The sequence below is a fragment of the Alnus glutinosa genome, chromosome 9, assembly GCF_958979055.1.
Source record: "Alnus glutinosa chromosome 9, dhAlnGlut1.1, whole genome shotgun sequence".
NCBI lineage: Eukaryota > Viridiplantae > Streptophyta > Magnoliopsida > Fagales > Betulaceae > Alnus > Alnus glutinosa.
The window spans coordinates 12411865-12437232 of record NC_084894.1 but is presented as its reverse complement, the minus strand read 5'-3'; the positions used below and the strand labels follow the sequence as shown (position 1 = coordinate 12437232).

The following is a 25368-nucleotide window of genomic DNA, read 5'->3' as shown; positions in this document are numbered from 1 at the left end:
TGTTAACTATTTTAAGAATTTTGATCAGTCTTGGTTTTGTAGTACTCTTCGTGCATGCTTTTATTATTGAAAAGAGTGATATTAGGTAACTTCAAGAGAAATTCCGGCAACCCCAAACAAAATTTTCTAGTTCTACCCCTGGTTCCTTCTAAAAGCAATAACATTGTTACATTCCTAAGTTTAGCATAGCTAGTAGAAGAGCTGGAGTGGAATTAAAATGGGTTATAAATTCAAATATTGTCAAGTAGTATAAGAGGAATATGACTATTATAATTTGAGAAATACTTGACATTCCAATACTTTTTTCTAGAATTTGGTTCAAACCTGATATGTCACAATCCTATGAAATTTTGTTACATTTCTCAAAATGATAGATCTCATGGGATTGTGACATTGGAACCAAATTCTGAAAAGAAAGAAAAAAAAAAAAAAAATGTTTTGATGTCTAGCATTTCTTTTATAATTTTCATTTTGAGTAGGTATTTAACAAATCAAATAAATTTGGTTTAGCAAATGTAACCAATGATCATCGGAGTTATCATTAGGCCTCTTGGGCCAGGCCCAACCTAGCCCATAATTGGGTTTTTGCTGAGGAAATAGGCCCGAAGCAAGAGCCAGTTTGACTTAAAATATTCCCCCAAAAAAAAAAAAAAAATCCATTAAAAAATGACGGAACAAGATTCCTGTCATACTGAGAGATATACTTCTTAGTTTGACTTTGAATTCGGTGGTTCCAATCAGAGAGAAGGCTCTCTTATTGGAACCAACATGAAAGAGGAGTAGATATAGCAAGCAAGTAACAGCAGTCGCTCACGTTCTTGATGGCTACGTCTCAATCGCAGTGTCCACCTTTGGGATTCTCAGGCAAGTACTATCATCTCTCTGAAGGTGCCTGTGTGAGACAGAGCAGTTTCTTTGATGGGAAACCAGTGCTTAATCAAGCCGTTGGGTACTCTGTTATTCTTGGCTTTGGAGCCTTCTTCGCTGTTTTCACATCTTTCCTGGTGGGTATGCCTTATCTTTACTTGTTTCTTCAGAATTGTTATTTTCTTTTCTGTTCTCCCTCAAACTGAGCATTTAGTGTATAGTCAACTTTGGTCGACTATACACTAATTTATGTATTTGCTTAACCCATTATATACCCTTATACATTTCAAATGACTGCTTTCATCTTGGTGCTGTAGCTTTTGTTGAAAGAGAAAAACAACTGTTTGGGCTAAGAAAATGTTTATTTCAGACGTCTTACTTGGGCTCTCCAAGATTTACTTAAGTAGATAATAATCCACTATCTCCACTGCCTAAAAATTAGCAACAATCCCATGTATATGAACAACCAATCCCCACTACTCAACTATCGTAAAACTTCTCACAGCAGTAAACAGGCAGCTAACAACTACTTCGAATAAGTCAAAAACGAAGTGTAAATCTAAACATGTTTGAATTAAGTTCTCGATATGTGCTACACATTTTTGGTTCACTAGTATTAAGGAAATTTTTGTTTCTTCGTTTCTAGATGCTTTCGTTTGGATTTTATTTTGCCTCCGCTTGTTTCGACAAAAAACGTTTTGAAACGAAAACATTTTTTAGGAAAACTACTGGCTATATTTGCTAATAGTTTTGAAAGGTATTCTGTGTTTTGATTTGAAATTTTTTTTTCAAGTGATGGAAAGTTGATTAGTGTTTTCGGTGGGGTTCACATTTGAAATGTGTTGATTGTAAGGCCATAGAAAACTGTTTGGTAAACTTTTTATTCGTTAGTTTTTTCAAAGAAACAAACATTGAACATGCTTATTTTGAAAAAGATATTTATTTTTCAGTTGTGGAAGCTGACTTCTTACTGATAAAGATAAAAAAATTAAAACAAAATAGAGAGGTGACCACATCCACATGGCCACCTTTAACCTCTTGAGGGGGCCATGCAGCCACCACCTAAACGGTTGGGTGGCTGCGGGGCCACCCCTCACCTCTGTTAGCACACACAAAGAACTGCGACGATACTGCAACCACCATCAAACCGAACAGAATGCATTGCACCGGTATAAACGCCACACAACTACCTCGAACCATTTAGATTATCAGGGACTTCATTCCCACACCCTAGGTGAAGGAGACAGTAGCAACAACAACATCAGCCAACCAACATTTTTGTGGTGATGGTGACGCTAGTACCTCCAACCCTAAGGTGTGGAAGAACAAAGGAGAACGAAAAAAGAAAATAAACAGAGAAGACGAGAGAAAAAAGGGTTATTTGCTATACATTGTTATTCTAATGAAATGAAACTAGAATGAAAAATATCTGAAAATGGAATGCAGCTAATGATTCAACAAAGCTCCTTGCTCATCATTCATTCATTTAAGTAGTAAGCCAAAATACAAGAATATTGTAACACCCTAGTCCTATATTAGGAGGATGAATAGTCCACACACAGAGGATAGATTATTAAGGCACTTATGGGTACAAAATCCCACATTAGTTTCTTATCAAGTGAGACTAAACTTTATTAGTGATTCTAGAGAGCTTTAATTGCAACTTGACTAGTCATTTTAGAGATATAATGCAGATATGGCTAGCGCTTTTTTTGGGTCATTAGAATTAGTATTAGAGCAACCTAGTTACGCCATTTGGTACTGGAGCTACTTAGTAACGTCAAATATTTAAGATGAGGAGAAATTATAACACCTCAGCCCCACACTGGGAAGATGAATAGCCCACATAGAGTAGATATATTATTAAGGCACTCATGGGTGCTAAATCTTACATTGGTTTTTTACTAGGTGAGACTAGGCTTTATAAGTGATTTTATGGGGCTCCAATTGCAACTTGACTAGTTCTTTTGCACTTATGATTACTAAGTTCCACATTGGTTCCTTATCAAGTAAGACTGGACTTTATTAGTGATTCTAGAGAGCTTTAATTGCATCTTGACTAGTTCTTTTAGAGATATAATGCAAATGTGGCTACCGCTTTCTTTGGGTCATCACAAATGGTATCAGAACAACCTAGTAACGCCATTTGGTACTGGAGTTACTTAGTAACGTCAGAGATTTAAGAAGAGGAGAAATTGTAATACCTTAGCCCCATATTGGGAAGATGAATAGCCCACATAGAGTGGTTATATTATTAAGACATTTTTTTTTTATAAGTAAATAAAGTTTTATTGAAAGCGTAAGGCGCCTATAAATACACTGGAAGTATACACAAGGAAACGCCTAAGAAGACAGAGAAAAAGGAACAAGAAAATTAGAAAAGGTAATCGACAAGGGTGACAAAAAGGCCACCATCCAAAAATACAGCATACGAAAGAAAGAGGCAACAATATTCTCCAAGGAATTCTCCATGTCTTCGAAACATCTAAGGTTTCTCTCCTTCCAAACACACCAAAAAATACATATGGGCACCATCTTCCAAACCACAGCACTCCTTGGCCTTCAAGCCTTCCACCAGCAAGAAAATAAGTCGATAACTCTACTAGGCATAACCCAAGACATACCTAACCGAGAAAAAACAAGATTCCACAGAGTGGAAGCCACATCATAGTGAAGAAGAAGGTGGTCCACAGATTCCCCATCTCTCTTGCACAAGTAGCATCTATCCATAATGATGATCTTCCGTTTCTTGAGATTATCCGCCGTTAGAATCTTGCCTAGGGCTGCTGTCCACGCAAAAAACGCCGCCCTCGGAAGAGCCTGAGTCCGCCACACACTCTTCCAAGGAAAGCGTCTACCTACAGAGCTAACCAAGGAGCTGAGGTAGGACTTAACCTTGAACACACCTTTCTTGGAAGGAACCCAACAGAGCCTATCTGCACAATCTCGACTCACCGTGACTGAATGGAGCACCTGAAAGAAGGAGGCAAAGACATCCACTTCCCAATCATGCGCTTCTCTAACAAAGCTCACGTCCCATTGAATAGAGCCGCCCAAAATCTCCATATTATCCGCAACGGAAGCATCCTTCTCCCGAGCAATACCAAAAAGAACAGGAAAAGCTTCCTTCAACACTGTATCCCTGCACCACAGATCATGCCAAAATCTTGTCCTAGTCCCATCCCCCACCACAAATCTAGTAAAACCGGAGAAAATCTCCCACCCTTTCCTGATATTCTTCCACAACCCCACCCCAAAGGGACCAACAGGCTCGCAGGAACACCACCCACCCCATAAACTGCCAAACTTGGAATCCACCGCAACTCTCCACCAAGCATCTCTTTCAATTCTATATCGCCACAACCATTTGCCTAATAAAGCACGGTTGATCGTCAACAAATTCCAAATCCCCAGCCCCCCTTCTGAGATTGGGGTGCAAACCTTCGGCCAACTTACCAAGTGATATTTTAACTCTTCACCCACCCCACCCCAAAGAAAATTCCGTTGTAACTTCTCAATGCAAGAAGCGACACTCCCCAGGATAGGGAATAGGGACAAAAAATAAGTAGGCATATTGGCAAGAGTACTCTTAATAAGGGTGACTCTACCACCCTTGGAGAGGTATAACCTTTGCCAACTAGCCAGGCGATGCTCTATCTTCTCGATAACCCCGTCCCAAATATGAGTGGACTTATAGGAAGCCCCCAAAGGAAGACCAAGATACTTCGCAGGCAAAGAAGCAATCCCACACCCCATGATGTCGACTAGCCCTTCCACTTGAACAACATTCCCCACAGGAATTAAATTTGACTTTGCCAAATTAATCTTCAAACCCGAAACAGCTTCAAACAAGAGGAAGAGACTCCGTAAACGACGCAACTAAGAAGAATGAGCACTACAAAAGATCAGAGTGTCATCTGCAAACAGAAGATGCGAAAAATCTGCATTACCAACTTTGAAGCCTTCCAACAAACCCCCATTAACCGCAACTGAAATCATACGGCTCAAAGCCTCCATCACAAACACAAACAAAAGGGGAGACAGAGGGTCCCCTTGTCTCAATCCTCGAGAGCTGCTGAAGAACCCATAAGGAGATCCATTGACTAACACCGAAAACCGCACAGAAGAAATGCAATGAGCAATCTAGAAACACCATTTATCCCCAAAACCTCACCGTTTCAGCATATACAATAGAAAGTCCTAATTCACGTGATCATAAGCTTTCTCCAAATCCATTTTACACAAGACACCTGGTTCCCCCAATCTAATTCTACTATCAACGCATTTGCTTGCAATAAGGATTGGATCGAGAATCTGCCTCCCTTTAATGAATGCACTCTGAGATTTGGAAATGACCTTCTCCAACACCGACTTCAATCTGTTTGCTAGAACTTTAGCAAATATCTTGTAAACACCTCTCACAAGGCTTACAGGCCGAAAATCCTTGAGGGAAGTTGCACCAGGAGCCTTTGGTTCTTTACTAGGTGAGACTAGATTATATAAGTGATTTTATGGAGTTCTAATTGCAACTTGATTAGTTCTTTTGCGGTTATAGTGCAGATATAGCTAGCACTTTCCTCGAGTCGTTACAAATATTATGTATTATGACAGCTATAGGACACCTAGCCTTCTTCTAGAAGGTTTACATATAACTTCTTATGCTATTAAGAAATTACATATCATTCCACAGTCATTTATATCTTCAATCTAAAAATCCCAAATAGTCGGGGTTGTCTAATTTCTAGGGAATCTAATCTATCTTTTTTTTTTTTTGGATGAATAGAATCTAATCTTTCACAATCTAGTATTCTAAGTTGTGAACTATATGTTCAATTTTTGCTGATTCTAGTCTGAATAATCATCTCTTTTTGAAGTCTAGTCTACTGGTTACCTTTTTTGTTTTGTTTTTTGTGGGATAAGACAAGTATTATGTCATGCCACGAGAAAGTTTTGTGTCCTATTCCCTATCAAGTATTTCAGGAAAGGCCTGGTAGGAGACTTAGATTTGAAGATTTTTCTCCAAAATCCATTCGTTCCCTAGCCATCCAGAAGCTCTTCTGTTGCAGTTTCTTGTCACAATTGTTCACACATCGGTCTTTAGATCAGTCCCTAAACACTTCTGGCTTATACTTTTAATGAATTGCATGTTCCAAATGCCAAGGGTCGCAATCCCGCATGAAACATGGTCTGTCCATTTTATGTTTGTTTTTTTGAGTGTGTCCATTTTCTGTTTGATGCTGTCAAATATATAGACGAAATATAGAAGCCTATGATTATTATCTGCCACCATTTGTTTGGACATTCATTACCGAAGCTCGAAAACCACAATTATTATTACCACTCAGTTTTTGGTTAATTTATTGTTTCTGACTATAAACTTACTGGTGGGATCAGGTATGGCTGGAGAAGCGTTATGTTGGGTCCCTCCATACATCTGAATGGTTCAACACTGCAGGGAGAAACATCAAGACAGGACTTATTGCTAGTGTGGTTGTATCTCAGGTAATTTCCACATACCTACCTACTGCACATTTAGATGGACCTGATATTCTATTGACATAAAATTTTAATGGGCAATTTGTAAAGTGGACATGGGCTGCTACAATCTTGCAAAGTTCAAATGTTGCTTGGGAATATGGCGTTAGCGGGCCTTTCTGGTATGCTAGTGGGGCTACCATCCAGGTAACTTCAAGGAAAATTTGCCTCCCTTGAACTGTTGGAAGTACTTGAAATTCTATAAATTCTTATCATCCTTAGAAAGTAATTGATTTTAATATTTTTTATGAACAGGTACTCTTGTTTGGTGTAATGGCTATCGAGATCAAAAGAAAGGCTCCTTATGCTCATACTGTTTGTGAAATAGTAAAAGCTCGGTATGTTGTGTACTAGTGACAACCTATCCATATGTTATGATGTACTGTGAATTCATCCTTTGCTAAATACTTTTCTACTAGCTCTTTTGCCACTAACGTAATGATAATCTTCATCTAATGCCAGTTGGGGGACTGTGGCGCACATTGTCTTCCTTGCCTTCTGCTTTTTGACAAATATTATTGTAACAGCAATGTTGCTCCTTGGTGGATCTGCTGTTGTAAATGCACTGACAGGAGTGAACATTTATGCCGCTAGCTTTCTGATACCGCTTGGAGTTATTTTGTACACACTAGCTGGAGGACTAAAAGCGACCTTCTTGGCTAGCTATATACATTCTGTTATAGGTAATTTACTTGATTATATTCTTAAATTTTCTGTGTAATGTTTGATTTATATTCTGGTTTTAGTCTGAGTTATTTTCTTTGCTTTTGGCTTCAGTGCATATTGTTTTAGTCATCTTTGTCTACTTGGTTTACACGGCAAGCAATGAGCTTGGTAGCCCTAGTGTAATATACAACCATCTGGTTGAGGTAGCAAGCAAATCAAGAATATGTGAGGAGCCATTTTCCCATCATGGGCAATCTTGTGGCCCCGTTAGTGGGAATTACAAAGGGTCTTACTTGACAATGTTGAGTTCAGGCGGGCTTGTTTTTGGGATTATCAACATTGTTGGCAACTTTGGCACTGTGTTTGTTGACAATGTAAGCTTTACTACTAACTGGATGCAAATCCATTTCCCTTGCATTTCCATTTTAGAATTTAGCCTCACATACTAGAATTTCCATTTTAAAATTATAGGGATATTGGGTGAGTGCCATTGCTGCAAGACCTTCATCAACTCATAAAGGCTACTTGTTGGGTGGGTTGGTCTGGTTTGCGGTGCCATTCTCTTTGGCAACATCGCTGGGTTTGGGAGCACTGGCACTTGATCTACCGATTACAGAAAGCGAGGCAAGTCATGGACTTGTTCCTCCTGCTACTGCTATAGCTTTGATGGGGAAAGGAGGATCTGTTCTTCTTCTTACTATGCTTTTCATGTAAGTCGCAGTCAGCATTACTTGCAAAAAGTACATTAGGAGACCTGGAAGGGTCAGTTAATCTATTTTCTGACAGTGATGACATGTTTTCTCAAAATATTTTCAAAATTTTATGAATGCATACTCAAATTCAGGAAAACCTGAAAACGTTGGCGTAGTTCTTCTTTTATACTTTCTGCAAATAGAGATTAAAAAATGTTGTCATTCTTGTATTTATTTATATTCAATTTAATATTCTTTGATCCCAGTTCTGTGACGATCTATATTTTGAGTTTTCAAATCCTTGAAACCTAGTATTTATATCATATGCAACGTAATAAATGTCTCAAAGTAACACTTAAGATCTTCACGATCCTTTAATACAAGATGAGCACCAAAATTTTGATTCTTGTTTCAATATTCTAAAAGATTGGCCGATGTGAAATACTATAAGGTTTGCATTTTGTTATCATCTTAATGGTTTTTCCTACATTTGTATGCCTGATATTCTCCAAACTCCAAGTTTTCTAAATCCTATTTAACCTTTGATTGTTTTTATAATGATCAGGGCAGTGACATCTGCTGGTTCATCTGAGCTAATTGCAGTATCCTCATTATGCACATATGATATCTATCGTACTTACATAAATCCAGAGGCAAGCGGGAAGCAAATCCTTAGAGTGTCAAGGGGAGTTGTCCTTGTCTTCGGATGCTTTATGGGGATGTTAGCTGTAATACTGAACAAAGCTGGGATTTCTTTGGGCTGGATGTACCTTGCCATGGGAGTGCTAATTGGTTCAGCAGTTATTCCGATTGCTTTTATGCTTCTATGGAGAAAAGCAAATGCAATTGGTGCCATCCTTGGTGCCACCAGTGGTTGTGTTCTTGGAATAATCACTTGGTTGTCCGTTACAAAATCCGAGTATGGCCGGGTAAATCTTGATACAACCGGCCGAAATGCACCAATGCTTTCTGGAAACCTTGTCTCCCTACTTACAGGAGGAGCTGTTCATGCTGTTTGTAGCTTTTTGTGGCCTCAAAACTATGACTGGGGTACCACTAGGCAGATCACACTGGTTGAAAAGGAAAAGAGAGAGCAGCCAACAGAAGAGTTTAATGAGGAAAAACTGATGAGAGCTAAAGCATGGATAGTAAAATGGGGTGTTGGTTTTACTGTCTTGATTGTTATACTGTGGCCTGTTCTCTCTCTTCCAGCAGGTAAATTCTGTTAGTAGGTAGCTGAATGAATTCTTTGCAGTATTCAAAATTCATGCTATTGTAGTCTTCCAAACACCATTCTCCTTTCAATGAAGAACTAATATTCGTCTAGGATGATGTGGCAATAAAAATTGGCCTTTGATTTTTTCGTTTTACAAGTTCTTGCTGATCCAAATGGTAATTTTTACTGCCACATCATCTTAGTTGTCTGACAGTCGTATAGCAATCCACTAAATAACATTACTCTATATAAAAGTACAATTTTGTTTAGCGAGAGATCCATTGTTCTGACTATAATCGATAAATCGGTAACTTAATTTTCTATGATGCAGGAGTATTCAGTAAGGGGTACTTTACATTCTGGGCAGTGATTGCTATGGCATGGGGCACCATTGGTTCTGCCGTAATTATTGTTTTACCACTAATAGAAAGCTGGGGCACCATCCAAAGCATCTTTATGGCCATGTTTACAAATGACAAGCTCATGGAAAAGGTTGAGGAGATGAATTTCAAGCTGCACACAATCATGCTGGCTATTCCTGAAGCAGAGAAAATTTACTTACTTGAGAAAGAGAAGGCCAAGAGGAAAGAAGCATCAGAGTAATAAGTTCAAATCTACATCTGTCTAAGCGCGCAGTTTCTTTTAGCTTAAATGAATCTTTTAGACTGTATTTTAGAATTCATTGTCAAGATTTAAAGTTGGAGCATCTAACAGTAACTATGTGTTTAGAATCTTTTATCAGGATTTCGTAATAAATAATGTCTTTCGTGCGAAAATACTAGTTTTCCAAGTGGATTTGGCTCAGGTGCTATAAAAAAAAAAAAATACAATATATGTGCTGTAGTTTCTCAACGGTCTAGATTTATTTGTAAATCAGTATCAATGCGTTTTCTGGTGTAAGATGTTTAGGTTCTCCGTCAATAACATGAAATTAAGATTGGTGTTGCGCAGTAACCCCTCTATATGATGAAATGAGCAATTCAGAAATTGTATGATGATATCATTAACCCCCATAGACTTTGGGTGGATGGAGGGTAATGAATAAAATTAATGAAGTCTAGGGCAAACGGTTCTAAATGAAATGGAGAGGAGCCGGTCCTTATAAAACAAGAGGTAAAATTGCTCAAAAAATTAAAATGACAATTTTGTTCCTTGTTTTATAAGGATTGGATCCTCTCTATTTCAAAGGAAATGGAGAGGATCCGTTTCCAAGTCTAGGGTAATCAAATACACTTGGCATTAAAGTAAAAACCTATACCATTGTAACCTTTTTTCCTTTTTAATTTTTTTTTTAAAATAATAATAATAATAGAGTGAGAACCTGCAAATTTTAGCGAGAACTTCCCTTTTTCCACGAGAATGGGGCTAATAGCTTATATTCATTAGGAAAAAAAAAAAAGTCGTTAATATAGTGGGTGATTTTAGTTACTTACCAAATTCACTAGATTTGGAGAGGGAAGAAATTGAGATACCATGCATGCGTGACTATTGTGCACATGTCTGTCAGCTTTGTTTTCTCTTAAGCACATGTCAGAATAGTATCGAACGACATTTAGATTTAGGAAAAACCGAGGAAGCTGCATTGATTAATGGGGTTGCACATTGGATAAGGTACACCAACAAATAAAAATTTGTTTGGGGATTACGGTGGCTTTGCTGAATAATCTCACTCAAATAGACCTATATAAAGAAGAAAAATGATTATTGTATAACTCTTAAGTCTTAACAACTCTTGTATAAACTTTTTTTAAGACTAACAATTGAATTTGTTTTCCTACATGTAGATTATAAATATCTAATGGTTGATCTTAAAAAAAGTTGTTAGAGTTGTAAACGTATCATATCTCATCTGAAGAATCATAGGCCTCCAGGTCAGTATCGACCTGAGAAGAATTGGAGTTCCAAGCCAAGGCAGCAAGACCCTCGGATAGGCTTATCCTGAGAGATAAACGCCTGAACTAATCATCCTTGGGAAAGGCTATTTCCTAGGATACATGAGAGGTGGCTCATCCAGATGAGGTCATAGGACCAATATTCAACTTCTCTAGTCAAGGCTCGGGACAAACATGTATCGGAAACTCAGGTATCGGTCTCCTCACAAAAAATGTCAAAGATGTTCGCTCCTTGATCAACATCAGGATATGGTCGGGTTTCAACCCTTGAAATTTTAGGACTTTGTCTCATCCAATGAAATTAGGATTAGAACCCTAATCCAAGTCGAATTAGGGTAAAAGTCACAATTCAAGTTTAATTAGGACTCCTAGAAGAATTCGGTCAACAGCCTTACTCTTAGTTGAATTGGAATATGACTCTTGATCCAAATCTAATCTTTGAAGATTCAAGATCAAATCTTACTACAAGACAAATTGGGAAAGAAACTATTCTAAAACTTTGGACAGTGGAAATAAAGGGAGGAAGCGGTTGCGAGAAATGGAAGTTGTCTTCTGATTATTTCCAAAAGCATCAGATAAAAATTAATGTCTTTTTATTTTTATTTTTTTTGTGGTTAATGTGGCAATGCCATATTGATGCGATCTCATTAAACAAGGCAAATTACCAAATTTTTTGCCAACGCATCATTAGATTCACCAAATCATCAAATCATGAAAAGTTCCAAGCAAACCCCCCCCCTCCCCCCCCCTCTCTCTCTCTCTCTCTCTCTCTCTCTCTCTGTGTGAGGACATTATTTTATCATTTGGGGTAAATTGAAATTTTTTGATAATTTGAGAGGACATTAATGCAATTGAAAGACATTACAAATTGAATGTTAAATTGAGGAGGTATATGCATTTTTTCCCCCATTATTGTCACTAGCCTATAACCCGTGCATTGTGTGGGTGTTTTTTCATAATATTATTAAATTAGAACACTATATATAATAGGCACTTTTTTTTTTTTCGAAACCAGAGTCAAAAAACTTAATCGGAACATGGAGATACAAAGCAAAGGCACATTCACAACAGTGAAACGCAACAAAACAAAGACATAATCGGAGAAGCATAAAAAAAAAAAAAAATTGATAAATGCATAGTTGGTCTTTAGAGTTGGCCATAATTATTTTTCACTTCCTGTGGTTTAAAAAGTTCACGGGAGGTCCTCGTGGTAAACAATAATTACAAATCAATCCCTGAACATGTTTTCCATAAAAAAGTTAACAGATTCCGTTAGTCAATCACGTCATACCCAATAAGAAGTCGACACGTGTCCCGTACAATAAAAAAAAATCTAATAAAATTATAAATAAATAAAATAAAAATATTTGTTTTTTTTTTTTTTAATAAAAAACAAATGAGTGGTTGCCTACCGGCAGCCACCCCCGGCCAATGGGGGTGGCCTTGAATCATTCATCAAACTTAATCATTGGGAAAAGTCCATTGCCTTCACCAAAATCCAAATCCCAGGAGAGGAAAAAGGGGAAGAGAATCTTTCGTTCTCTTTTCTCTCCTCTCTTCCTTTCAAAGTCTGCCCGCTTCCCTTTGATATCCCAATTATTTGGGAATTGGGGCAAGATTTTCTGCTGGGACTGCGGGTAGGTTTGTCTTACATTTTCTTTGCTTGTACATAAATCTTTAGGATCAGGAAAGAACAAAGAAGCCCCACTTTGCATCTGTCTGGAGTTGTTGTTGTTGTCTTACTTGGACAACGTTTGTGATTTGTGAGATGGGTTTCTTGGTTGATTCACAAAAAGGGTTGTGGAAAGGGAGGCTCATGGGGTAGTGTTAAAAGTTTGATCAGAAGAAAGCAAGTGGATTCTGTTTGTGTCAAGTCACGGGGTTAATTTACAGTTGGCCAAGGAGTTGTCTGTTCTCCATCTAACCGGGGATACCCGCGACAAAGGTGGCCGGGGTGGCCTAGCCACCCTTTGTTTTTTTTTTTTTTTTTTTTTAAAAAAAAGTATTATTATTATTATTATTATTATTATTATTATTTTTTAAAAAAACAAATATTTATATTTTATTTACTTATATTTTTATTAGATTTTATATTTTTTTTTATTGTAGTGGACACGTGTCGGCTTCTTCTTAAGTGTAACGTGTTTGACTAACGGAATCTGTTAACCTAGTGAATGAAAAATTGGTTTAAAGAGTGATTTGTAATTATTGTTTACTACGAGGACTTCACATGAACTTTTTAAGCTATAGGGAATGAAAAATAATTATGGCCAATCTCAAAAATTAACTGTGCAATTATCCAAAAAAAAAAAAAAAAAACATACACATGACAAAAACAAATTTCAATGAGAAATCTAAAACACATAAATCTTATCCGGTGAGATTGAGAGATGGCGTAGAGACGTAGACGGGGTAGACGGTGGGGAAGAAAAGAGAACGGATAGACCGTGGGATAATTTGCTATTTGCATGCTTTCAACTTCAAGCCAGTTAAAAATCCAAACGCACGTTTCATGGTTTAAAGTCGGTGTGTTTTGAGTATTTTCCAAAATTCAAGTCTCCTTAAGATAAAAAGAGAAACCCAAACAAAAGACTAGAGCCCCTCTCGGTTATCAAAACGCAAAGTTTCACTCACGGTTCGTGTTTAAAATCAAGGGATAATTGCACTGTTGGTCCATGTGGTATGTCATAATTATTTTTCACTCCCTATGATTTAAAAAGTGTATGGGAGGTCCTTGTGGTATGTAATAATTACAAATCGATCCCTGCCGTCAAATTCTGTTAAAATTTTTAACAGATTCCGTCAAATGCCACGTGTCGCCAATAAGATGGTGACACGTGTCCATCTTAATAAAAAAAATATAAATTTATTAAAAAATAAATAAAAATACTTATTTTTTTAAAAAAAAAAAAATTAAAATTCAAAAAAAAAACAAAAAAAAAAAAGCTGAATGGGTGGCTGGACCACCCCTTTGAGGGTGGCCGCGCGCCACCCCCAGTGGCCGCCGGGGGTGGCGCGCAGCCACCCCAGTGGCCTGGGGGTGGCCCGAAGGCCACCCCTGGATCTTCCAAGGGTGGCCGCGTGCCACCCCCGGCCACTAGGGGTGGCCGCGCGCCACCCCTTGCGGCCACTCCAGTGGCTGGGGGTGGCCCAGCCACCCTTTCAGCTTTTTTTTTTTTGCTTTTTTTTTTTTTTTTTTTTTTTTTAAATTTTAATTTTAATTTTTTTTTAAAAAAAAATAGTATTTTTATTTATTTTTTAATAAATTTATATTTTTTTATTAAGATGAACACGTGTCGCCGTGGCATTTAGCGACCACTGGGGGTGGCGCGCAGCCACCCCAGTGGCCTGGGAGTGGCCCGAAGGCCACCCTTGGATCTTCCAAGGGTGGCCGCGTGCCAACCCCGGCCACTGGGGGTAGCCGCGCGCCACCCCCTGCGGCCACTCCAGTAGCTGAGGGTGGCCCAGCAACCCTTTCAGCTTTTTTTTTTTTTTTTTTTTTTTTTAATTTTAATTTTTTTAAAAAAAAATTAGTATTTTTATTTATTTTTTAATAAATTTATATTTTTTTATTAAGATGGACACGTGTCGCCGACGTGGCATTTGGCCACCCCCGGCGGCCACTGGGGGTGGCCTCGCGCCACCCCCGGCGGCCACTGGGGGTGGCCTCGCGCCACCCCCTGCGGCCACTCCAGTGGCTGGGGGTGGCCCAGCCACCCTTTCAGCTTTTTTTTTTTTTGCTTTTTTTTTTTTAATTTTAATTTTAATTTTTTTAAAAAATTATATTTTTTTTAAAATTATATAATTTTAATCTTATATTTTTTTTATTAAGATGAACACGTATCGCCGACGTGGCATTTGACAGAATCTGTTAAAAATTTTAACAGAATTTGACGCCAGAGATCAATTTGTAATTATTGCATACCACAAGGACCTCTCATGCACTTTTTAAACTATAGGGAGTGAAAAATAATTATGGCATACCACAGGAACCAACGGTGCAATTATCCCTAAAATCAAAACAAACAGTTTCACTCCAGGTTTATTTTATTATTATTATTATTATTTTTTGCATTATTTTAGCTTTCTCGAAGACATAATTGGCGTTTCATGAGCAATCTTAAGAAAAATTGGAAGAATATGAACCAAAAGATTTATTTGGTAATGACTTAAACTGCAGATATCCATCTGACAAAATTGAAAACCTGGAATAAATTTGTTTTATAAGTGATCAAGGCACCCCCCTTAGTACACAAGAAATATACAAAAAAAAAAAAGAAAAAAAAAAAAAAAAAAAAAAAAGACTCGAGGTAATTTTTAATTATGGAGCAAAGTAAAAGGATCCAATTTGATCTTTCCCCCCACCCCCCCCCCCCCCCCCCCAAAAAAAAAAAAAAAAAAAAAAAAAAAAAAAAAAAAAAAGTGTAGATGTGAAATGTAAATAGGAACGAAGCAAATGGCTGAAATTAACGAGTTGCTGCGTGCAGAACAAACATGGTTGTGAGTTTTTAAGTGTCGAGCTGTTCTATAAACAGACATACCTTCATAATTAACAGCAAAAGCATTTTTGATCTTTTCCTTTACAGAGTCGAGCTTGAAAAAGTGGCAGTTTTACCTTTTGAGTGGTTTGTAGAGGACAACTGTTACATATTTGGACTGGAACCTATGGGTTAGCCCCAAGGCAACCACAGACTGGGAGGCCCATCCTTTCTCCATGAAGAGGTGGTTGAGCACAACATGCTGCGGCTTGGAAGAAGAGGCCTCATCGGAGTTCTCCATACCTAGGACAGTTAGATGCAGCTGGGGTGGAACAGCCAATGGCTCTTTTGCAAAATCCTCCTCCGCCGGTAAAGCCTGAGTGTAGCTGTAGTCTGGTGATGGTGGAGCCTCAAACTCAGCAACGCTCTCAAAGTTTTCGGGCACATAATCCTGCACAAAACGACAAAAGCTAACGGAGGACAATTCGATGATCATAATGATGGCGTATGCAAATTCGTCTTAAACCACACAATTCAAGGGAGATCAGTTTTTTTTTATTTTTCTTAAAAAAAAAAAGTCAAAGAAAGTGAACTCATCTAGTGAAAGTTGTTTGATTGAAAGTCCAAAGAATGGAAATCTTCCTACGAAAGCTGTTTGAATAAACTGACAAACTAAATTGAAATCCACATTTACCTAGTTGTCACGAAAAATGGATAAAGAAATGGTGATCCAGATCATTGATTTTTATCACATAAATTAATGGGTTAGTGGAACTACTATTATGCTTACAAAGTAGGAATTGATTACCCTACTGCATATATATGCGTCTGTGTCTGCATGTAAATTCCACTTCCACTTAAGGCATTCAGATCATCACAAGCAGCTGAGATGTACATGCTTGCATAAAATTCCCTTCTCTCTCTCTCTCTCTCTCTCTCAAGGGAAAAAAAAAATTACATCCAGGAGAATATTGATGCAAAATGGGTAAGCGAGACACGTACATGAACATCGAGAAGATTACAAACATGGCCCATTTCGCCAGCTACGTAAGGAAGATCAGGGATATATCTCCATTCACCATCAACAATGAACTTGTAATGGTATATACCTGATGGCAGGACCATAAGAATCGAGTGGTCTTTACCAGATCTCTGCAGTATCTTCCTGCAAAAAGAAGGTAAGTACATGTAGCACACTTTGTACATACATGGTATATTTCAAGCCAAAAATAGCATCTCATAGCTCTACCAGATAGGATAAAGTCAATGTTTATGATAAAAAAAGTGACTATAGTTTACCTAGTTGTCCAGTTGTCCCAAGATCCCTCCACAGCCACATTGTTACCACCACAGTTCCATATAATCATAGTAGGGATTCCTGGCTCGGGAGGATGATCAACAGTTCCCTGAGACTCACTCTGCCGGATATTATTGAACAAGGGAGGGCCATCAGCCCTCTGCAAGGGAGCTAGAGGAACCTGCAAATGCACAGAAGACAACCCATCAGAAAGCCAATAAGGGTCTAAAGCTCCTTAGTTCACAGTGTCAAAACAACATTCAGATTTTTACTCGTCTCATAATTTTCACAGAAAAAGTAACTGACTATTCCACGAACATAGTTTAATCTGCAGATTCTCTACCCCGCGCAAAAATGGGTGAGTCGCTTACAAAATTACTGCAGCTAGCCCACATTAGGAATCAACCAAACAAGGCATGCACGTGAGCAATTGTGCACTAGCACGCATCCCTCAAATATCAAATACTACTAAATTTGTCTGTACTTTGAATAATCATCCAAGGCATCCAAGATATCATGTAAAATTTAGACCATTTTAAAACACAGAAACATAAAGAAGGATCGATGCTCTGACTGGAAATTGAAATTTAAATTCAGCCCAATCTCTGTGGATTTCAAAATTTTAGCTCCACGACAGCTACAATCCTCCAAAAGATCCATAAAGTTATAAAATTTGTACACATTTAGTGATAAGTGAAACTGTTACTGTGATAAAGAAAGTTCATACAATATGTAGTCATCAGCCTGAGGAGTATATTAATCATAATTATATAATTTATTAAAAAATTAAATATAAGACTAGTCCAATAGCCATTGAATTATATTGAACTGGAATAGGTGAATTTTTTCGTGAAGCCTTCCAATTTCTAATTAAGATTGATTGGGCCCATCATGTTATGCAAAGATTTAAAATCCAGTTCATTGAGATTTCGTAATATTTGACTTATTCATACCAGTTAAAATCTGAACAAATATAAGCATTTCTGTCTGTCTTTGGTAGTTAAGGATATGTTTCCATATATTTCTTCTAACTTGTGTACTTAAAAGCTATGTGAAGCACAATGCTGATCAAATATTCTTATCATTTGAAGGCCCATATACATAAGAAAGCAAGAGAATAGCTCTTATTTCCTTAAATTTTCATAATAAAAATTCAAGGAAAGTGAAACCCAAGGATTTCAACTTCAAGACAGCTCTCGACAGGGTGTGTGGTCCAAATGTCCAATGACTCCCCTCCTCCCTCCCAGTCCACTTCTTATACATTCTTCTTCTCCTTTTCTTCTTTTCTTCTCTCTCTCTCTCTCTCTCTCTCTCTCTCTCTCTCTCTCTCTCCTTTTTTTCTTTTTTTTTAACTTAACCTCGATCACCCCCTCACCTCAGGAATCTTAGGTAAGACATAGATATATGTAGTAGAGATAAGACTTTTTTCCCTATGTTTATATGTGCGTAGTTCCAGTTCGATAAGTTTGAAAAATACACAAAGATGAATGAGGTAGTGAGTGTGAGATGAGATTGGTTTTTTCCTATCCTTATGCCCTTGGATGAATTGAATCAAATGGGACCTATATTCTTATTTATATGTTTTAATACTACAGGAATAGGAAAAGAAAGAATATGTCGTTCCTGTCATTAGGATAGGACTCATATTCCTTTTTTTTTATTCTTTTTCTTTTTTTGGTTACTGTTATTTATACCTTAAAAACGTCTTGCACCTTTCCTAAGGCTCTACTAAGGCCATCTTGCATTCCAAGGCCTTGGGAAGCCTAACACTTAAATAAAACCTCAAATGGAGTGAACCAAGGGCTGGTGCAAAACTCACTACGTTGCACCTTGATTTCCTTTTGCACCACACACATGCACATGCAAGCACCATGTATGTGCTTTAACTCTCAGGTCATGATTCCAAACAATTTGGAAATAATAGCAATCTATGAAGCCTTGTGCATTAGCAGTGATGTTTTCTGGGCTTGAATTTTTACTAAATGAAAGCATTTCAAAGTTGATACATGAACTTAGAATACAAAAACTATCATGATACTATACTGACACATCAAAAATTTATTTTTACACTGCATATTTTCATTACATTAGGTAAAGTTCAACAAATACTAAAATCTATTTGACAGGCCCCAAGACTAAAAATAATCTAAAAGCACCTACGTTCTAGAATGTGCATTTTCTCAACCAACTTTTAGTAAATCTACCAAGAGAAATCATAGTAATCCAAATCAAAGTGCTAAGTATATCAGTCTTAAGACTCATTAAGTGTTACTGTTTCAATGTCTGCATGATTATGGACAATGATTGAAAAATAAAATATTAAAAACTGAGGAAGAGAATCTCAAAGTTGGGTTGCAATACAGTGGAACCAGTTCAATGCCTCACTGTTTTGCAGATATTTGTTGCCTATACATATCAACATGGGATCAACCGTCTTTATTGCTATGTTAGATCATCACCTTGAGAACAAGTTCAAGTACTCAAAGTTTTGCACATTAACTTTTTTTTTTTTGATAAGTAGCATTAACTTGTTGCCTATACATTCAACATGTGATCAACCATCTTTAAAACTGAGTCAGATCATTGGATTGACACTGTTTCAACATCCTTTATCGGCAACCAACTTTATATATGCATCCTGGTACCAAGTAATACATCTTCACAATCTTTGGATTTTATAGATGATAATAGACATATATATATTAAAGAAGTCAAACCTGACGTCCTTAAATGCAGATGTATTCCACGCTGACTCCTAGTGCTTCTTTGTCTCAATATGTTTGTTTTGGTGATAAATACAACAAAGTATAGAGCAAAATTCAGAGCCAAATTGTGTGAATGGCCTAATCCAAGAATTCCTTAGAGCTAGAGTGCTACATGGTCTGAAAAAAGTTATAGACGAAGTCATAATTTTGCTTTCCTTCTCCTCTTTTTCCCTTAAATAATCAAAGAGTGGTTTGATAAACGACATTATAAACATATGAATCAATTTAGCAACACCAAACCAGAAACTAAAAACAAACCGGAAATAGATTGACTGGCACACTTTCCCTTCTGAATCTCATGCAATTGGTAAGAGTAAAGGAAAAATAACCAAACAGCTAAATCTCTTTCTCTCCCTCTCCCTATCCCCCCAACACATACAGTACTATTTTATTTTCCCAGCCAAGCCACACCACTTCAGTTGAGGAATGGAAGTCCAATTAATGGAAGCCGTAAAAAGGATAAAAATGTGTTGTTCTCCTCTCCGAAGCTCATATGTACTCAAATTGATCACAAATTTCAAATCTTTGAGCAAGAACAGATGAATTTAATGATGTCTGTTAAGGATCAATGCAATAAAATTTTATCATAGTATTCATAGGCCAAAAACACTAGCACAAGAAGTTAGAAAGGTGGTGCTAAGTATAATTACGCAAGGGATGACTGAGTGTGAGCTGATGAAAGGGCCCCTCTGTTGTCAGAATGAACATCTATATACAGTTGGGCATGCGTGACATCTCTGCCTAAGCTTAAGTGAGAGTGTTGAAGATGGAAACTTAGGATATGCTACGCTGATTTTCCATGATTTGATTTTATTCCCATTATTTATGATTGTAATCTGCAGTAAGTACCTTTCCATAATAGTTTGTTACAATTTTCTATTTAAACCCATGTAAATGTCTTTTTTTATAAGTAATTAAACCCATGTAAACTTATAAAGGGTTTTTTTATAAGTAAGTCAAGTCTTATTGATAGCGTAAGGTGCCCCTAAGTACACTAGAAGTATACAAAATGAATCACCAAACTAGAAAGAGAAAAACAAACGAGGAAATCAACATAACTAAGCGACAGTGGGAACAAAAAAGCTATTGTTCAAAGATACAAAGTAAGAAAAAACAAAGCTAAAATATCCTCCATGAAACTCTCCAAGTCCTCAAAACACCTATTATTTAAGAAAAAACAAAGCTAAAATATCCTCCATGAAACTCTCCAAGTCCTCAAAACACCTATTATTTATTTCCTTTCAAACGGACCAAAAAATGTAGATCAGCACCATCTTCCAAATCGCAACACTCCTCAACCAACCAGATTTCCACCAACAAGCAAACATGTCGATAACTCTTCTAAGCATAATCCAAGACAAGCCAAATCGAGTAAAGAGAGCATTTCACAAAGTGGAGCCACATCATAGTGAAGCAGAATGTGGTCCATTAATTCCCCATTTCTCTTGCACAAGCATCATCTGTCCACTATAATAACACGCCCCTTTCTGAGATTATCCATTGTGAGGATCTTGCCTAGGGTTGCCGTCCAAGCAAAAAAAATGCCCTCAAAGGGGCATGAGCTCGTCAGACACTCATTCAAGGGAAGCGACTACCTTCAGAATAAGCCAATGAGCAAAAGGACTTGACCTTGAACAAGCCTCTTTTGGAAGAGATCCACTAAAGCCTATCTTCACAACCTCTACTCACAATGACTGAGTGCAACACTTGGAGGAAGGAAGCAAAGACATCTACTCCTCAATCATGCACCTCTCTAACAAAGCTTACGTTTCATTGAGTAGAACCGCCCAAAAGCTCCATATTATCTGCAACAGAGACATCCTTAGCACAAGCAATACCAAATAGAACAGGAAAAGGTTCCTTTAGTACCATATCCCTGCACCGCAGATTATGCCAAAATTTTGTCATACCCTCATCCCCCACCTCAAATCTAGTAAAACCAAAGAATGTCTCCCATCCTTTCCTAATATTCTTTCACAACCCCACCCCAAAGGCACCTACAGGCTCTAGGGAGCACCACTCACCCCACAAACTGCCGAACTTGGAGTCCACCGCAATTCTCCACCAAGCATCTCTCTCAATCCCATACTGCCATAACCATTTACCTAACAGAGTGTGACATCACCAAGTTCCTGATACCTAGCCCTCCCTCTAAAATTAGGGTACAAACCTTAGGCCAGCTCACCAAGTGACATTTGAACTCTTCACCAATCCCACCCCATAGGAAATTCCGTTGTAGCTTCTCGATACGCACCGCAACACTCCCCGGTAGAGGGAATAAGGACAAAAAGTATGTCGGTAAATTGGAGAGGGTACTCTTGACAAGGGTTACTCTACCACCCTTGGAAAGGTATAAATTTTCCAGCTGGCCAACCGATGCTCTATCTTCTTGATAACACCATCCCATATATGAATAGACTTATAGGAGGCCCCCAAAGGAAGACCAAGATATTTCACCAGCAGAGTGACAACCCCACACCCTAGGATATCGGCTAGATTTCCCACTTGATCTACATTCCCCACATGAATTAACTTTGACTTAGCCAAATTAACCTTCAAGCCCGATGCAACCTCAAATAGAAGGAAGAGACTCCACAAATAATGCAACTGAGAAGAATGAGCACTGTAGAAAAACAAAATATCATCGGCAAATAGAAGATGAGAGAAAGTAGCATTACCAATTTTGAATCCTTCTAGCAGACCCCCACTAATCAAAGCAGAAATCATTTGGCTCAATGCCTCCATCACAAAAACAAACAACAAGGGTGAAAGAGGATCCCCTTGTCTCAGCCCACAGGAACTACTGAAAAAAAACATTAGGAGCGACTGACTAACACTGAAAACTGCACAGAAGAAATACAATGAGCTATCCACGAGCATCATTTTCCCCCAAAGCCAAACCTCCTCGGCATATACAAAAGGAAATCCTAATTTACATGATCATATGCTTTTTCCAGATCCATTTTACAAATGACACCTAGCTCCCAAGATCTTAATCTACTATCAAGGCATTCATTGGCAATAAGGAATGTGAAGAATATTATATATATATATACATCACATTTCTTATCCTATATTAGTCAATCATTTATGTCGATTAGTTAATCTGCATGTGCATCACACATCTTAGAAATAATTCCAGAAATTGATAGTCCAGTTGGAAGAAGAACAAGAAAAGTTTGGATGAAGAAGAAAAGAATATTGTTTTATTCCTCAATAACCCTTTATACGTTTACATGGGTTTAATTACTTATAAAAAATAAAATGTTTTTTTTTTTTGAAAAAAAAACATTTACATGGGTTTAAATAGAAAAATTGTTACAAACTATTATGGAAAGGTACTTATTGCAGATTACAATCATAAATAATGGGAATAAAATCAAATCATAGAAAATGAGCATAGCATATCCTAAGTTTCCATCTTCAACACTCCCTCTCAAACTTAGGCAAAGATGTCTCGCATGCCCAGCTTGCATAAGACTGAATGAAGAATACTAATGGACACTCCATTTGTCAAAATATCTACAAGTTGTTCCCCTGACTTCACACATGGTGTGCAGATTATACCCATTCGTAGTTTTTCTTTAATAAAATGTCGGTCAATTTCAATATGCTTAGTTTGATCGTGTGGACTGATTGTGAGTAATATTAATTGCATCTTTGTTGTCACAATACAGTCATAGAATCTTTGGAATCATACTCAAGCTTATTCCATAGTATCTTCAACCATAACATTTCACACACTCTACGAGCCATGGCTCTAAACTCTGCTTCCGCACTGGATCTCTCAACCATTGATTGTTTCTTATTATGCCAAGTAACCAAATTACCTCCCACAAAAAACCTGATGTTAACCATCATCCATAATAGATCCAGCCCAACCTACATCTATATAGGCTTCTATTTTCAAGTGATCATACCGATAACAGCCCCTTACCTAGTGAGGATTTTAAGTAGAGAAGAATATGATAAACTAGTTCCATATGCGGCTCACATGGCAAATGCATAAATTGACTTACCACACTAACAACACATGCAACGTTGGGACAGGTGAGAGAGATAAATCAACCGGCCAACCAATCATTGATATCTGTCTTTATCAACCAGAAAACTCTCACTATTGTCACCCAACTTAACATTTACCTCCATTAAATCATCAATGACTTTACATCCGAGCATCCATGTTTCCTTGACAAGATCAAGAATATATTTTCTGGGCATTGAGGTACCTCACTACCTCAATGCCCAGAAAATATTCAAACTTTCAAAGTTTTTTATTTCAAATTCATTTGCAAGAGAATTTTTTAGGTTTCATATCTCCTCATCGTCATTTCTTGTTACTACAATATCATCAACATACACAAGCAGAGTCATTAACTTTCCTCGAGAGGAATGTTTGATAACAAAGTGTGTGATCAGCTTGACTTTGTTTGTAATCAAATCTCTGCATAGCTCGGGAAACCCGTTCAAACCATGCTCTTGGAGATTGTTTTAAACAATACAAATCATGAATATTCAAGTCCAAGAGGAACTTACCTTATACAAAAAGAAAAACAAAAATAAAAAATAAAAAATAAAAAACGATGCACATAACCAACAAAAGTATTATTCATAACCAATGGCTATTTGTGACCTCGTAAACTAACACTCTGTTTGGTTTACCACGAGAGAAAGGAAAAGAAAAGAAAGTTTTGAACTTTGCCTTATTTTCTATTGTTTGATTAGCAAATGAGTTATGGAGAGAAAATTGGCTGCGACAACAAAAGTCACCAAACCCACTGTCTCCAAATAATCAAGCAAGAGAAAATAAGATATTATTTGTAACTTCGTTTTTCCCTTTCTCTAACTTTCTTTCTTTTTTTGAGTTTCTCCTGTGATTGTAAGCACTTCCAATGAAACACAAAAATTCTCATTCAAATTGATCAGATAAAATTTGCATCCACAGGCCCAATGTGCGTTGTGCGTGTATACATACATATACACATAATGAAAGGAGGGAAAAGATTGAGAGCACCTGAGGAGCGAACAGGATGGGGGATCGCGAGCGTCCGGGGCTCTGAGGAGGGGTGTTGTTGCCCATTGAATCCGATGATGCCAGGCGCCCAGGAGGATGCGAGTTGGGCGCGTGGTTGTAAGCGACCTCCGATTCACCGTTGGATCTTCTTCCTGACAACGAATCATCATCGTCCCTCCCAATATCATCGCCTCCTTCTTCTCTACCGTTGGCGTTTCCCATCACTCTTTTGGCAAAAAAAACCTCTCACAGATCCACCAAAGACACAAGTAAATCTTCGACGTATATTATGTATGCATTATAAATATATAAATATCATGTAGAGAGAGAGAGAGAGAGAGAGAGAGAGAGAGATGAAGGAAATGCAGGTGGGGAAGGTGGTTGCAGCGAGGTGGCGGGGTGCAGAAAAATGAGATTAGAACGAGGTTAATCAAATGACGCTGATGTTGGGTTTATTTACGGACACAAGGAACGTGCCTAGTTGTAGCACTGGCCGCTGAGCCTGGATGAGCTTTATTGCGCAGACAAGAAAGCCGTACGCGAATGGATAAAACTAAATTAATAATAAAAAAAAAAATTCAAAATTCCAATTTTCTTAGCCCACTCGCTGTTTTTCTAGCGTCCCTCACGGGCCAATCATCCGCGTCCGCATGCGACGTGGGGGAATTTTAGAGCTTCTCTTGAGGTCTCTCAAATTTGATTGGAGGAAAAAAAAAATTAAGAAAAAAATTAAGGTTAAATACCTTATTAGTATATGCGGTGTGAAAACTTTATTTGTTGCCTACTGTACTTTCATTCATATCACAAATAATACTTCTGGTTTGAAAAAATGCAGAATTGGTACTTCCGTTAGTTTTTCATAAAAAAAAAAATCTAACGGTTAAACACTTGTCAACTTCTGAGAGTAGAAATGTGTTATAATGTAAAAAAATTTAAAAAACAGAAA

The 25368-nt window shown here is 37.6% G+C and overlaps 2 protein-coding genes across 2 annotated transcripts; one reads left to right on the top strand and one right to left on the bottom strand.

Annotated features, from left to right (window-relative positions):
• The first annotated feature begins 696 nt into the window (after window positions 1-696).
• LOC133877857 (urea-proton symporter DUR3) lies at window positions 697-9752 on the top strand. The gene is made up of 9 exons (XM_062316296.1): window positions 697-1004; window positions 6262-6369; window positions 6454-6549; window positions 6658-6740; window positions 6865-7085; window positions 7180-7442; window positions 7540-7778; window positions 8326-8975; window positions 9308-9752. Exons 1-9 carry the CDS (start codon window positions 822-824, stop codon window positions 9577-9579), a joined length of 2115 nt encoding a protein of 704 aa, XP_062172280.1. The 5' UTR covers window positions 697-821; the 3' UTR covers window positions 9580-9752.
• Window positions 9753-15389: 5637 nt separating this feature from the next.
• On the bottom strand, window positions 15390-24897 carry LOC133877446 (SNF1-related protein kinase regulatory subunit beta-1). Its single transcript, XM_062315752.1, has 4 exons — window positions 24423-24897; window positions 16646-16824; window positions 16349-16511; window positions 15390-15797 (listed from the first exon to the last, which is right to left on the bottom strand). Exons 1-4 carry the CDS (start codon window positions 24642-24644, stop codon window positions 15480-15482), a joined length of 882 nt encoding a protein of 293 aa, XP_062171736.1. The 5' UTR covers window positions 24645-24897; the 3' UTR covers window positions 15390-15479.
• Window positions 24898-25368: the final 471 nt, after the last annotated feature.

What these genes read in the sequence shown, in the direction of transcription:
- LOC133877857 (XM_062316296.1), top strand. Translation starts at nt 822, where the DNA reads ATGGCTACGTCTCAATCGCAGTGTCCACCTTTGGGATTCTCAGGCAAG. An exon ending in CTGTTTTCACATCTTTCCTG is followed by an intron (nt 1,005 to 6,261) that starts GTGGGTATGCCT and finishes TGGTGGGATCAG; the next exon opens with GTATGGCTGGAGAAGCGTTA. An exon ending in TGTTCTCTCTCTTCCAGCAG is followed by an intron (nt 8,976 to 9,307) that starts GTAAATTCTGTT and finishes TCTATGATGCAG; the next exon opens with GAGTATTCAGTAAGGGGTAC.
- LOC133877446 (XM_062315752.1), bottom strand. Translation starts at nt 24,644, where the DNA reads ATGGGAAACGCCAACGGTAGAGAAGAAGGAGGCGATGATATTGGGAGG. An exon ending in CCATCCTGTTCGCTCCTCAG is followed by an intron (nt 16,825 to 24,422) that starts GTGCTCTCAATC and finishes GTGCATTTGCAG; the next exon opens with GTTCCTCTAGCTCCCTTGCA. An exon ending in GTAATCTTCTCGATGTTCAT is followed by an intron (nt 15,798 to 16,348) that starts GTACGTGTCTCG and finishes CGTTTTGTGCAG; the next exon opens with GATTATGTGCCCGAAAACTT.